General features: G+C 51.5%; 6 protein-coding genes across 6 annotated transcripts; all 6 read left to right on the plus strand.

Moving 5' to 3' along the window:
- Window positions 1-1,374: 1,374 nt before the first annotated feature.
- Window positions 1,375-2,086, plus strand: EDB91DRAFT_1023923 (uncharacterized protein; the record flags this gene model as incomplete). Its single annotated transcript, XM_041312610.1, has 3 exons — window positions 1,375-1,491; window positions 1,767-1,817; window positions 1,994-2,086. Coding segments are annotated over 3 exons (261 nt in total), but the record flags the coding sequence as incomplete, so codon positions are not given.
- Window positions 2,087-3,742: 1,656 nt separating this feature from the next.
- On the plus strand, window positions 3,743-6,036 carry EDB91DRAFT_1252765 (uncharacterized protein; the record flags this gene model as incomplete). The annotated part of the gene is made up of 3 exons (XM_041323554.1): window positions 3,743-4,593; window positions 4,647-5,606; window positions 5,679-6,036. The coding sequence occupies 3 exons, from the start codon at window positions 3,743-3,745 to the stop codon at window positions 6,034-6,036; spliced, it is 2,169 nt and encodes a 722-aa protein (XP_041172865.1).
- A 555-nt stretch (window positions 6,037-6,591) lies between these two features.
- Window positions 6,592-7,756, plus strand: EDB91DRAFT_1059661 (RabGAP TBC; the record flags this gene model as incomplete). The annotated part of the gene is made up of 4 exons (XM_041314269.1): window positions 6,592-6,991; window positions 7,044-7,275; window positions 7,327-7,400; window positions 7,452-7,756. 4 exons carry the CDS (start codon window positions 6,592-6,594, stop codon window positions 7,754-7,756), a joined length of 1,011 nt encoding a protein of 336 aa, XP_041172866.1.
- A 179-nt stretch (window positions 7,757-7,935) lies between these two features.
- EDB91DRAFT_793078 (uncharacterized protein) lies at window positions 7,936-9,073 on the plus strand. The gene is made up of 4 exons (XM_041328418.1): window positions 7,936-8,068; window positions 8,126-8,274; window positions 8,320-8,640; window positions 8,693-9,073. Exons 2-4 carry the CDS (start codon window positions 8,171-8,173, stop codon window positions 8,817-8,819), a joined length of 552 nt encoding a protein of 183 aa, XP_041172867.1. The 5' UTR covers window positions 7,936-8,068; window positions 8,126-8,170; the 3' UTR covers window positions 8,820-9,073.
- Window positions 9,074-9,990: 917 nt separating this feature from the next.
- EDB91DRAFT_1157866 (uncharacterized protein) lies at window positions 9,991-10,667 on the plus strand. The gene is made up of 3 exons (XM_041319687.1): window positions 9,991-10,185; window positions 10,238-10,301; window positions 10,366-10,667. Exons 1-3 carry the CDS (start codon window positions 10,037-10,039, stop codon window positions 10,438-10,440), a joined length of 288 nt encoding a protein of 95 aa, XP_041172868.1. The 5' UTR covers window positions 9,991-10,036; the 3' UTR covers window positions 10,441-10,667.
- Window positions 10,668-12,618: 1,951 nt separating this feature from the next.
- EDB91DRAFT_1252768 (WD40-repeat-containing domain protein) lies at window positions 12,619-14,301 on the plus strand (the record flags this gene model as incomplete). Its single annotated transcript, XM_041323555.1, has 6 exons — window positions 12,619-13,581; window positions 13,634-13,657; window positions 13,710-13,751; window positions 13,809-14,054; window positions 14,109-14,201; window positions 14,257-14,301. 6 exons carry the CDS (start codon window positions 12,619-12,621, stop codon window positions 14,299-14,301), a joined length of 1,413 nt encoding a protein of 470 aa, XP_041172869.1.
- Between the last annotated feature and the right edge of the window lie 12 nt (window positions 14,302-14,313).

Below are 14,313 nucleotides of genomic sequence, written 5' to 3' on the forward strand. Positions count from 1 at the left end.
GCGCGGGTATCTTCAAGCTAGCGGTGCCGTAGGAGTCTAGAGTGGCTTTACAAGGTTTTGGGACTTCCAAATGTAGTGAATCTTACGCAGGCACTTGAACTACATGTGCAGTTCCGCGAGATGTATCTTCAGGGTCCGAGTACGTATTAAAAAAAATCAGATGTATTGTCCTTTGGTGGGAGACCCGAGGTCGGACAGTCTTATTCGAGTGCGCTTACTCTCAAGTCTCGACTGACCATTATATGTGGGTATATGTTGTAGTAGACATAATCGAGGTCTGACGTTTGCCGATTCGACCTGACGTCGACTCGTGCGCTTTTACATGTGATCCTAGGATAGCTTAGAATGCACTGCAGTTGTGGGTACAACTTCCAGGAGTCTAATTCATTCAATGGTTCTGTGAACGCTGATAAGATAAGAAGAGTACCGACCGTGGATAGCCAAGTGTCTAAGTTGTTGCTCATGACAGACGCAGTCTCCCCTACTAGCCAGATCCGTAGACGGTTGTTCCTTCTAGATCTAATAAAGGTCGAACGCCGAGATCGCCGCCTAAAAGGGGCTGAAAATCATAGTAAATCAGACGTTTAGTGGGATGTGAAAGGCAATTCTAAATCTGTGAGGAGTTGATACAGGAACTGACATGTGACATGTGCCATGCAGCCGTACCGCGTTCGGCTATTAGTAGGGAACTAAACAAAATGACATATAGTCAATCCTTCGCGGGAAGTCACATGCACAGCGAGTACGTTGTAGCGCCAGATAGACTTCGCGCTGAACACCGCACCGCACCGTTGCTTTGCTTCCAAGGAACGTGGAGGACAACGAGAAGAGTACCAGGCAAGTTTCATACGTACAGTGTGACGGCAGTCTAGGCCTACATAGGCGAGGGCCGCGAGGATAATGACACAGCTTATATAATCTCATTTCAACTACTTATTTTTCAGGGTCGTAGACAACGAGGAGAGCTCTGGTGACGACGAGGACAGTTGCTTCAGAGGTGAGTACCGCGAGGTTGAGTCCTGCCACGTGTACCTTCGCGGGAAGATGTCTGTGATCACAATGATGTTCCACAGATCTGTGCCTGCCCTGCCATGTCTTCTTCTGATCTTGATTATTGACAGGCCTTACCGTGACAGAAATCCCTACTCACTCCTTTCTTTTCGTTTTCACAGTTTACGACCACCCACGACTACGTTTCGCATCTGTTTTATCAGACCGACTCATCCGTGGTATCTGACTATATAACCACACAACTCAATTAAGAACGTGACCCTGGCTCCGCACATCAACCAATACGTCCGTTTCAATCCACCTCAGAAGTTCTATCACCATAACCATCACCAGGTGCACAAATTATAGCAGAACTGAAAGCGTATGGCTGCCCAGGATCTTGCCCGCTGGACACGCTTTGCCGCCAAGGGGGGCATTGGGCGTTGTACAGCGACCGTGGATTGTGTCGCAAGGGAAATTGGCGATCTCATGTTTCTCAAGGTACGTGTTTTTTTATGCACTCGAGTACAGCCGTTCGTTTCCTTGCAGTGTTTTGGCTGTTTGGTTGAGGATGCAGCTGGGTCCAGGTTCAGCCAAGAGCCAAGAGAGTCCTTTGATCGAGACATAACTTGGCCTTATGCAGGTTGTGTCATCACATGATGTCCTGGATCCATGCAACCTTGCGTTCCTCGAGGATGGGATCACCTCTCCGAGTCTTAGCACCCCTGTCTCCGTGAAGTGCTTTCTTTCAACATGCTAATGTACACCCCTCCTAGGACGACGAAATCACAGTGCTGATGCAACTTCCCGAAGCTGGGTATTACCTGGTGCGTGTTCTGCTCTCTCTGTTGTTTCAGTTTGTTTTCTCCTTTACGTCGGGATTCTGCCATCTCATAAACACTTTGTCAATACTTCCTTTTGTATCTACATCTTGGCTTTTCATATTTCATTTTCTTAATCTGTCCTCTGGGTCGACAGTCTACTGACACCGATTCACTGCCAGGGCTTCTGCGAAGGTGTCGTCGGGCGCTTCTCTGAAACAGACGTGAAATTTAACGGGAAGCTCAAGCGCCCTATCATGGCGAAACGAGGATCCCTTGGTGTTGCCGATACGCGCCCCATGTCTCTCGAGCGTGTATCACCGTCATGGCCTGAGAGCTCGAGCGGCGCAAGGGCCGGCAGTTCGAATGCCATTCGTCCCGGAAGCTCAGCGGCAAGAGCTGACAGTTCAGATCTACGCCTCGGGAGCTCGCCAGTGAGACGAAAGCCACTTTCACCTGACATGCATTTGTATTCTTCCTCCCCTGAGCGCATTAGGGAATATGAGCGAACGAGTAGTCGTGCACATGAGCTGACGATGTCTGTATCTGAGTCATCTGTGTACTCTGTTGTATCAACTTCGAGTGCTACTTCGACTACGTTCTCCGATGGCGATCAGTGGCGTAATAGCGAGGATTCGTTCTTGTCGAGCGGAGTGGTGCCGTCGTCTTCGTCCGGCTCAGTGCACGCTTCGTCGAGCACAAAATCAGTGCCTACCTCGTCTTCGTCGATGGGTTCATTGCCCACATCTTCATCAAACTCTACCCCAGCTACGTCGAGTGTGCAGTCCATTCCTTCCTTAGGCTCGACACAAGCTTCCTCCGCAGGATCCGTGGAGAAGCTCCTCCAGTCTATGTCAAATCCTTCACCTTCGATATCTCAGTCCATGTCAGGCTCCACCTCCGCATCCGCTTCTGAGTACATGTCGGGCGTCTTTCTAGATTCAAGCTCGACGTACGGCTCCTTGACCTCGGCTCCCACTTCAAATTCTTCTTCGTCGTCTACCAATTTCGCGACTAATACGACGAAAGGGCTTACAGTGGCTCCGCTGCGCCTCACGAAGTCGCCGCGACTCACAGCGAGCCCAGTGCCCCCGCCGCTTTCGCCCTTGCCTCCACAGCCCGGGACGGGAACAAACTCGCGCGCTTACTCACCTCTCCCACTACGCTCACCGCTCCCGGCGTCTTTCACGCTCCCGGCAGCGGGCAGTCCACCACGCTCGCCTCTCCCGCCACCGCCTCCAGAAATATCGCAGTCTCCGCCATCCCCACCAGTCCACTGCGTCGTCAGCACCAGACACGAATTCGGAAGCAGATGATTCTTCGCTATATTTGGATGATGATCATGACCATGAACACGAGAGCACGCAGTTTTCTACGCTGAATCGCCATATGGAGGGCGCGGAGGAAGAGGAAGATGGGGAGACGGGCATCGGTTTGAGCTTGCTTGGAGCACTTGCGATGGACGACGACGACGGATGATGATGACGATGACGACAACGATGAGGAGGAGGATGAAGGTGTGAGGGGCTATGGTGATCGAGGATGGCTAGAAGTGGGAGGAGGGAGGGAGGGACATGATTTGGGTGATGGAGCAAGGGAAAGTACTGCGACGGGCGGGAGTACGCCGATTCCGTGGACCAAGTATACGCCTTCTGTTTCTGTGCCTCCGACAGTCGACCATGAGGATGCGCCGCGTGCATCGCCTGAAAATGAGACTACGCAAGACTATGTCATGGCGCATGACGATAGGGCAGAACAGCACCTAGAGAGGGAAGGTGAAGAAGACGACGAGGGAGAGGAAGAGGAGGAGGAAGATGAAGAAGAAGGCTACTGGGCCCGTAGCATCCGACATCTACGACGACTACCGCTACTCCCGCTATAGCATGGCATCCAAGCGCATGTCTGCAATCTCCGTAAAGTCGAAGGCGCGGATGTCCGTTCTATCGGGTGGCAAAGTGCCTCCCGTACCGATCTTCTCGCCAGATCGTCCCAGCCTCGATGCGTCATCACGCCCCAGCGTCTCGAGCGAACGGCCCAGCGTCTCAAGCACTTCGAGTCGGAGCCAGCCCGACCGGGCCAACATCCCATCTACGTATACCCATACATCCGTCTCCGTCTATTCACGGCCCTCCTTCGAGTCAACATCTTCTGTGGATCCCGGCTCGCCTGTCCTCCTTGAGCATACACCTCACGGCCCTGTCGATGGCCCAGAGGTGCGCCTGCGCCCGCCCGTCGCACGCCATGTCACTACAGACACCGAGTCCGCACGCACGCCGTCGACGTATTCGACCCAGACGTTGTCCCCGCTCAGCGCGCAGTTCCCGCAAGTTCCAGCTGGGGTGCCGAGCAGGCTGCGAGTGACGAACACGGATATAGAAGACGAGGCTGATGATGCGGGTGTGGGAGGAGAGAAGGTGATCCCGCATGCGATGAACCCGGTGTCGCCCCTGCTTTATGCGTCGTTCGGTGCTAACGAGCGACATTCGGGGTACACGGAGGAGACGGAGAGACGGTCATATGCGTATTCGGAGTCAGATGATGGCCACGCGTCTCGCAAGTCGCGTGGGCTGCGGTCAGACTCGGGGAGTGTGCGATCCCCTGTGTCGCCTACATATGGTTCGGGTATTGCGTCTGCGCTGCGCATGCATGCGGAGAGTGGGCGCGAGGAGCGTGTTGGCCTTGGGATGCACGCGGTCGCGGTGGATGCTGATGACGACGACGAGGATCATTCTGGAATAGATGAGGATCCCCGCACGGATGCGGATGTTGAAGGAGAGACATCGTTTGTGTCGAGCGAGGCTGGGACTGCTTCCACGGGACATACTGTTACTCCAGCGTCGCTCCTGCCGTCGACGACGGGCACACCGTCTGCACTTATGCCTGGGGCACCTGCAGCGCTTACGCCTGGGACACTATCTACACTGATCCTGGTGCTTCACTTTCTCCTGGGACACCGTCAGCACTCAGTCCTGGAACTCCCTCAGCGCTAAGTCCGGGCATACCATCGGCACTCGCTCCAGGGAGCTCAACTCCAGGCCAGGACGCAGTTCCACCATCGACTCTACGTCCCCGTCAGCCTAACCAGGCACCTCATCCCTTCTCACGTACATCGATATTCCTCCCTCATCCGAATGCTCCCAAGATAGCTCCAGGCGGCCAAGGGCTGGGTCCCATGTATGCGCGACCCCAGCCTCCTAATGCAAGCCCTGGGTCAATGCCGCCCGTACAGCCACCGCCCAATGCCACAGCGTTCTCCGTTCAAGTTCTCCGCCACCTCAGGAGTATCTCCCTTGGTCCTGGAGCGCGCAGGCCGCCGATGACGCTGTATGCACGCTGCGAGCCTGATTTGAACTTGAGTGCTGGCCCTGTGCCGATCATGTTCTCGATGGACCCACTTCCACCACGACCATACGTGCCTTCTGCCACACATCAAGCTCCTCAGTCTGTGGCACCTGTTCCACCCACTCGCGCTGCAACTGTTTCTGCTCCGGTACGAAGGGGCTCAGCTGCGCCTCCAGCTCTTGCACATCTCCGCGGGGCACCACCGCCTAGTAGTGCGCAAGATACCAGTCCAAATACAAGCGCTAATCCGACCAACACATCGCCACTTAGACTGCCTGGGCGGTCAGTGACGACGCTTGCAGGTGCGCAGGAGCCAGCTGCGAGTGGTAGTGCGCCTGTGGCTCCCATTTCGCGCCCGAATTTTGTCCCGCAGGTGGGCGCTGCCCGACCGAGATCGAGGTCATTTTCGGGCTTCGGGGAAGCTGGGAATGTTGGTGCTTTGCCTGAGCGAAGGTGAGTTATTTTCGAATATAGTAAAGAGTGAAAGCTGATGAGTGACGTAGCCGCGAAGAACCAGTGTCCAAGGACGCAAAGCATATCTCTGACTGCCGCTCCTGTTTCAACCCCTTTCCCTTCTTCACAGCCTGCGTCCGCATCTGCGCCCACGACAAATGGTCTTCCAGCTGCCTTGAGGGCACGTCACATCCCCTCACCTCTTTCCCTGCAGAATGGCAGCTTGAGTCGTGAACGAAATCCCAATAGCATCGTTTCTTCCACCGATATTCCATCTCCCAATGCAGGCCAGCTGAAGTCACCGATCACCCCAGGTTTCCAGCAGTCATCTCCTATTCCAATTGTCACGCAGTTTGGGCTACAGCCCCCGTCTACAGGAGGTTCCTCGGCCAGCCCTGCACCCAGTTTTAGTCCGATTAACTTCAGCTGATCGTGAGAAGGACACCTCACCATCTGCAATGACGGGACGCACGTCCTGTCTCAACTAACTCTGGCAACGTTTCCTCGCCGCAGCCCTGGGTAACTAATGTTCGTCAAGGGTCACTGGACATACCGAGGAAGAATTCCGTCGATAGGTGCTCCTCCTCGAAAGAGTTCTGATTCCACCGATTCGCGCTCTCAAATGGCATCTCCACCTCCCATTGTGGAGTGGCACTCACAATCAGCGCGGTCGTCGCCACTAGCACACGAAGTTCAACTTCGGGGAAAACTTAGCCTTCCTGCGCTTCGTGGCAGGGCGAGCATGAAATCCAAGCTTGACGATGCTGTGAGCGTGACGTCTTCGGTGGGTAACCAGGAGAGCGAAACCGTGCAAGTACAAGACATGGACTTTGAACTTGTGAAACCAGCCTTACCGCAAGTGCCACTGGGTCGCTCCAGTCAAGAATCATCGTACGCTGGACATGCTGATGCTGTGCACATCGATTCCCCTGTTATCATGGGGGGCGATACTGCGTCGATGCATTCGAGTGCCCCACGGTCTCCCATGTTCCCCGATCCGATCTCGTCGGGTACCCCGCCAGTGGAGTCACCTGTGTCAATAGATGCCCACCGCCAACGTGAGATCAAGTGGATGGCTCTTCTGCCTATTGTACCACCCTCTCAAGCACGCAAGAACAAGAAGGTCAAGCGTCTTTTGTTGGAGGGAGTGCCTTCGTCGGTACGATACTTGGTGTGGTGTCATCTCACGGATAGTAAAGCCCGCGCGATTCCCGGCGTATATGCGCAGCTGGGTAAGAGGCAGAGAGTACCTGCTTTTTCAGATATCGAGAGGGATGCAAAAACGTACTTTCCCGATCAGACGCAACTGCATCCCCTCGATGGCCCTTTAGTATCACTCCTGCAGGCGTATCTCAATATGGTGCCAGATATCCAATATAGTTCAGGTACGTCTTCGTTGTATCTGAGCGCTGTATCGTTGTTGATGTGTGTTGCCAGGACTGACTTCCATCGCCGGTCATCTGCTGTTGCTATCACCCGAAGAAGACGCTTTTTGGATATTCGCTTCGATGATGGACGCCCACCTTCGACCGTACTTTTCAGCCAATACCACCCAGTTGGAGGTTGATGCTTCATTGCTTAGCAAAGCCATCGAAGTGAATGATCCTGGTGTGTGCAAAAAGCTCTATGTCACGTTTGGCATCCAGCCTGGCGACCTAGCAAGGCCTTGGTTCGTATCAATACACACCTCTAGGGTTCCATGGTTTCTGACCTCGTACAGGTTCTCTACTCTATTTGTCGGAACGTTACCTGTTGAATATCTTCACCGTGTCTGGGACGTTTTCTTGTGTGAAGGTACGTAGCGTGCTTTGCTGTCTTGCGTTGTATTTATTTATACTCTTTTAGGCGTCACTCTTTTGTTTCGTGTTGGGCTCGCGCTCGTTCAATGCGTGCGGCATCTGCTTTTGCAAGCGACATCCGAAGAAGCTGCTATGGAATACCTTGTTCATCCGCCTCTGGCGTGCCTACCCTCGACAGCAGACGCATTCCTTAATCAAGCCCTAACGATGAAGCTGAAAGATGACGATGTTCGAAAGCAACGTGTCAAAATGGAAGCACAGCTCAAGCGTCAAACTCAGTCCCGTACACTATCGACCAATGGTCCCTCAGGCATGCAGACTGCGTCCATATCTCTCCCGAAAGCCTCGTAAGGCGTGTCGTTGTTCCTACATGTACCGACTGGTCCCTTGCATTTTATGATAACTCTTCTCTTTCGCTTTCGCTTTCGATAGTGTTTGTTTGCAACAGGTCGCTCATTTATTGATTCCCCACATTTACCTATGATACCGTAGTGATCTGTATATATTCCCGGCGCTCTGTACAGCGTATCCGTAATGCTATAGTGTTATAAATAATGACCGGAATATTTAACACCTGCTCACTACCATTAACTTTTCGACCGTACCCCTGCGAAGTTCCGTCTTGTTTTCTACGAACCTACTGCGGAAGACCAAAACTTAAATGTTGCGTAGGATTTTTGGCATCTATAGGGCAGCCGTGCTGAGCTTCGTCGATTCAAGGATGGTCATATTACAGAGAGCGTTGTTGGGAAGTCACAACGTCCGATGAAGTCAATACCTGACGAGCAACGCGAAGGCAAGGCTGCCCAGGAACCGGAAATTCATTCGTGCCCAGGACCCCATTGTACATGTGCCGACCATCTCCCTTTGTAAATTTGAGTACTTGCCACGTCAACTTCTCATGATTTTCACAGCTCCCCTCGAGTCTGGAGATTATCAGGCATTGTGGCTCAACTGTTTTCGCCTAAAGTAGGGCATCTCAGCAGCAAAGCTGGTAACGCCTTTACATTCACACTGGAAGTTTCAGCCTATAAAACACCTGCCTGCTACTATGTCTTTGCATCATTCCCTTCCACAAACTCCATCATGTTTACTTCCCGCTCCATCATGTTTGCACTGCTCAGCTTCCTCGCTGGCGCCAATGCGTGTTTACAGTGCCCAGATACATTGAATGTCGGCGGTAGTACCATTAATCTACACGATACCTACCCAGAGGACACGGATACATTTTGCTCGTGCGTCGTGTCCACACATCTTCATTGAACAAAGTCACTGATAGGCTGATAGTTACACCTCATCGGTGTGGTGTCAGTATTACACCGTAAGTGCTTTCTGGATATTGTGCAGCTTATTGTTCTCGGTTGACATGCTAGCGATGGCATCAGGACAACGGCCAGTTGCAATTTGGGAATAAGGCTTGTCCGCGTACAGTAACTTTGAGGGGTCCCTGCTGAATGTGATGTAAAGAGGTGGGGAGCCGAGACACCCAACAGCTCGTCTGCGGGCAGCCGAATATATGCCAGTAGATTACCATCTGTTACGAGAATTAGTCGCGTCTTGCCTTGGCCACTCCATATGGACTGAGGGTGGCAGTTTGACAGTGAATACCACTTGATCCCAGTGAGGCTGCTAGCACGTTCAGCTGCTATCAGTGAGGCAACTTTAGATGGCGAGTAACCGCCTTCTATTCCATTTTAGTGAAACGCAAATCTGATATGATTACATAAATTGTGCATTGGGCTGATTGTGGTCGTCAGAATCACCCGACCTTGGGGTCTTCCACAACCGTCTTTAGGGCTCTCAACCATCTTCAGCCATTCGTTCCTAGAGGTGCTGCCTATGTAAAACTTGATAGGCCCGACTCTGCCAACTCCGGTCCCCTCTCTTCACTTCCCTTTTTCCTGAAAAGTCGGTCCGATTTCCCCACTCGCTTTGATGCAGCGTAAAGGCAACTGTTTTTATAATCTTACGGATTCCATACTCTCAACGTTTTTCTTATCGCAAGCTTCTCAGAATCAGCCTGCTTTGGCTGTCTGGGTCTTCTGACACAACTCTCCTTGTCTCTATGTCGTCCATCTACGCTGAGGTGTTGGTAACTACACACAAGCAGCAGACATACTTCATCCGGGCACTCCTTATACCAGCCCCAGCACGTCCACGATCGAGCATTGGGCTTACTTATATCCTGTTCATGCCTTCCATCTTGTTGTCCCCGGACCTTCTGGGGAAGACCAAAACTCAAATGTTGTGCAGGAGTTTTGGTATCTATAGGGCGTCCGTAGCTTTGTCGATTCAAGGATGGCTATATTACGAAGAGTGTTCTAGGAAGCCACGACGTCCGATGAACGTGCACATATCTGCAACGCGAAGTCAAGGCTACCCAGGAAACTGGATGACCCAGGTCTCCGACACCTTCCTTTGAGTACTTGCCACGTCAACTTCTCATGACTTTCACAGTTCTCCTCGAGTCTGCGGAGATTATCAGGCATTTTGGCTCAACTGTTTTCGCCTAAAGTGGGGTATCTGAACAGAAACTCGAGCCACGCCTTTACGCTCACACTGGAAGTTTCAGCCTACAAAAAACCTGCCTGCTACTGCGGCTTTGCCCCATTCCTTTCCACACATTCCGTCATGTTTACTTCCCGCTTCATCATCTTTGCGCTGCTCAGCTTGCTCGCCGGCGCCAATGCATGTGTACAGTGCCCGTCCTCAGTGAAGGTCAACAATAGTGCCACGGAACTATCCAAAACCCTCCCAGACGTCTCGGTCACATCTTGCATGTGCGTCGCACCCACACATCTTCATTGAACAAAGTAACTGATAGGCTGGCAGTTACTACGTCTATACTCCCAATTCAAATAACGAAGACTCGTCAGTGACCTGTCAGTATGATACCGTAAGTGCTTTCTGGATATTGTGCAGTTCATTGTCCCCGGTTGACATGCTAGCGATCATATCAGAGTAACGGAAAGTTGTCAGGAGGGTATAAGTCTTGTCCGGCTACAGCGCCTGTGAAGAATCAATGCTGGACGTGATGTGAAGAAATGGGGGAGACGAGACACCAAACCGGAGGCCCTGGCGGTAGTGTTGCCGTCGAACCAAGGTGACCTCGAGGTAACTTCGGTTCGGTTCGAAATTGAGGCAGTTCAATACAACTCGATTCGTTTACGCCTCGTTTAGATACTGCCAAATGAAGTGCTAAATCTGGCCTGTGACTTGGTGATTCGTTAGAGTAGTACTCCAGCAACCTCACATCTCTAGCGTTTCCTCAATGTACTCTGCTTCTCCATTGTCCGTCCTCGAACCTTTTGGTGTAGAACATCATTATACGTATTTTCGTCGGACCATAGTGCTGCTTTAGCGCCGGAGGACAGGTGCCTGCAATGCTGTACAATACAAATGTTGAGCAATCCTCAAGCGTGGTTAATTAGGCGACGGATCTATAGGTCGTCGTATAAATTCGTGCGTCGTACTGTGAGTTTAGTATTATATTCCCAAAACATGAGTTTTCACCAGTGGAACAGTTCTGCAGCTTCTGCCATCCCTTCGGCATCTCAGCAACAGCATCATCACCCTCACCCAGGCTATACAAGTCTGGCATGGTCCGCCGCTCATGCACGTCCACCATTTTACCCTCACACACCATATGGGCTCCCAAACAACACTTCTGCATCTCCGCACCTCCCACATCCATTGCCTGTCGCAAATGCATTGGCAAACATACATCACTTCGTGCAAGCCCCTTATTCATCAGCTGCAGCAAGCTTTACACCGTCAAATCCATTTGCCGACATCACTCCTACGGCTGTCAATAATATCGCTCCAACTACTACTACGAGAAAACGCAAAAACGCTGCTGCGACAGGACCGAAATCCCGCGCGAAGAAACACAAGAACGCGCAGCATGCTAAGGCACTCGAAGAAGACCGAAAAGATGCCCTGCGTGAGCTTGAGCGTTATGAGCGTGAACCAGTCACGTTCAATGCGGGCGAGCGTGTGACTGATCTCGTTCGCTTCTGGGAGGTGAGCTCGACTTTTCCTTCACATAAGGAAGGCACTAAAGTCAATTTCAGCGCATGGAAAAAGTCTATCCACTACTTTTCTGCGTTGCCATGGATGTCCTGCCAGCTCAGGCATCCTCTGTGCCGTGCGTACGTGTATTTTCATCCAGCAAAGAAACCTGCACACTCAGTCGAAGCAGACTCTCACCACGAGTAATGGAAGCACTCCAGATTCTCAAATTTTCTTACAGACAGGAGAGATTATGTTTCACTAGCGATTTGATTGCAAAAGAGGATGACTACAAGATTTCGCGGCCTGTGACACGAAGGGCTGCAGAGGAATTGATAGTTACGGGGTGAAGTTCGATGAGCTTGCTGATCTATTACAAAATGTCGACGACGATAACGCAGAATGAAACATAGCCACTTCATATCTACTTCACTTTACAAACAATTCTCATTGGCTGGAGCTTCGAGCCGTATTCGTTACACTTCGGTTCGTTCCACCTCGACCATCGAACCTGGAACGAACTCCCACCTCGTTTTGATTCGGTTCAATTCGCGGCAACACTACAACTTGTGAGTACAATGATATACTTCATTGGGTTTTCTGACAACCGAGCGCTTGTTGTGAACATCACCAGTTTTTGACCCATAATTATGAGCCTTTTCAGCTTCCTAAGTCAAGCTCACGCCGAGGATTCAACCCGGCGACTTTCATCTTCAAGAGTTTTTCTCTCAGTCGCACACCGATCGACATGTGTGCAATTCGTTGACCTACTATGGGCCATTGATATTATCTTGGAGGTTCATTTGGCTAGAAAGACTTTGAACCGCAGCTTCGACATTGTGAGTTTGACCGGAAATGGAGTAGACGCTGAAGCCAGTGTCAGAAGTTCATCTTAACAAATGCCCTTCGAGAATGACCCCGGTCAGCATGAGCTCCGATGGCAGCCGGCTGCTTGTTGGTGTATGCGCACAGCATTGGTAACCGAAGACGATGTGCACTGCCAAAGATCGACATGCACAACAAGGATGGAATCTACAGCTAACAAACATGGACCCACAGAAGATAACAATCATCCATGGCACCCCTAGAAAAGCCGCGCGTGGACGTCCCGTGCTTGATGGCTTCCCTCTCCTTCGCACTGGTGGGTAGCATCCTGAATTGTGTCCATCCTGTATCACTCATCCTTTTGGCAGTAGTTCATCATGTCCGCAGCGACCTCTCACGATAAGACTTCTTCCAAACCACCCCAAACCGATAGAGATACTCTTGGCGGCCATGCCCTACGGGCATGGTGCGTTGCCGCTTTCCCCGACAGCGAACGAGTGGTGAGCGTCTCCGACGACGACACTGTCGTTGTTTGGAAGTTCAGAACAAAAGAACAAGAACACCGCTGGGCTCACAAGGGCGCTACTACTGTCGCAGTCTCTCGCGACGGCAAAAAAGTTGCCAGCGGGGGTCGCGACTGTGCTCTTCAGCTCTGGGATGCAGAATCAGGTCAACGTCTTGCAGGTCCCTGGAAGGTGCATAAACAAAGAGTCTGGTCCGTGTCGTGGTCTCCAAATGGGAACCACATCGCGTCCTGTCCAGCAGACAGCTTTCTCATAATCTGGGATGTTCACTCGGGGGAACCTATCCTCGACCCCCTCCTGACAGAGCAGAAAGCGGTTTACACTGTCGCTTACTCCCCAAATGGGGAGAAAGTTGCTACCGGTGGGCAAGACTTCACGATCAAAATTTGGGATGCTCTCACAATGAAGCTACAAGCAACATTGAGCGGCCATACAATGACAGTCTCTTCGGTTGCTTGGACCAGGGATGGGAGTAAAGTCATCTCCGGATCCGTCGACTGTACTGTTCGAATATGGGATATTATCGAGAAAAAGGAAGTATGCCCTGCGATACAAGCACATTCTCATGCAGTCAATTATATTGCAGTATCAGAACACGTGTTTGCAACTGCATCTGTTGACCACGCCTACCTATGGAATCTCAAGACTCGTCAGTGCCTTCATGGTCCATTTGAGCTTTCAAAATCTGACGAGGCGAACTGTGTTGCGCTCTCAGAGGATGAAGGCACTATTGCTGCGTGTACCGAAAGGGGTAGATTATACACCTGGAACATCGGAAAAATCACCTCGGCAATTATAACGGGGGATGCGGAGGATGTAAGTGCTAGAACATTATTACAATTTATTTTGACACTCATATTCTTGCTAGATCCAGTTCAGCGACATTGGTGATGTCAGGATCTAACTCACGAAACTCTGCGTAGAATTGACTCAGTATAATGTAGATCACTGAACCAGGTTACGATGTGTCTGAAGATTTTTTCGGTGTACGTTCATCTCTTAATCTCACTGAGCAGCACTACTGACGGAACACACTTTCGCAGCCCCACGAGTCACACCATTCACAGCCGCAGAATGGTAACAAGGTGCCAGTGAAACGCGGTTTCAAGCAACAATTCGTTGCCCTATCGCGTGCTGGTATACCACGTGGAATTGTACCACGCAATATTTCTGCCAGCAGGGGGCGACCGGCAGCGGTTCTCAACAAAATTAATGAGACCGAGGATCACCACAACCGAGGATCGGCCACCATTAGAACCAAACAAAGTGCTGCTGGGCAGGGCTCACAGGTTTGCATTTCTCGCTTTCCCTGGTGCCTCCTTCACTCACTTTTTCATATGAAGGGGGTGACCACTACAGAATCTGGGCCTGGTTCACAGCCGTCGTCACCAACAACCTCACGTGAACGTTTCACTTGGGCTAGATTGTGGGCTGCCGTAAGTCTCTATTCACGAATTGTGGTTCCTATTTGAACATATTTTGCGCGCATAGGTTCTGAGACTGTTGAAACGTCGATATTCCAGTCGTCACGGATGATACTCTTACTTT

Source organism: Suillus paluster (genome assembly GCF_016628075.1).
Source record: "Suillus paluster strain FC165 chromosome Unknown EDB91scaffold_73, whole genome shotgun sequence".
Lineage (NCBI taxonomy): Eukaryota > Fungi > Basidiomycota > Agaricomycetes > Boletales > Suillaceae > Suillus > Suillus paluster.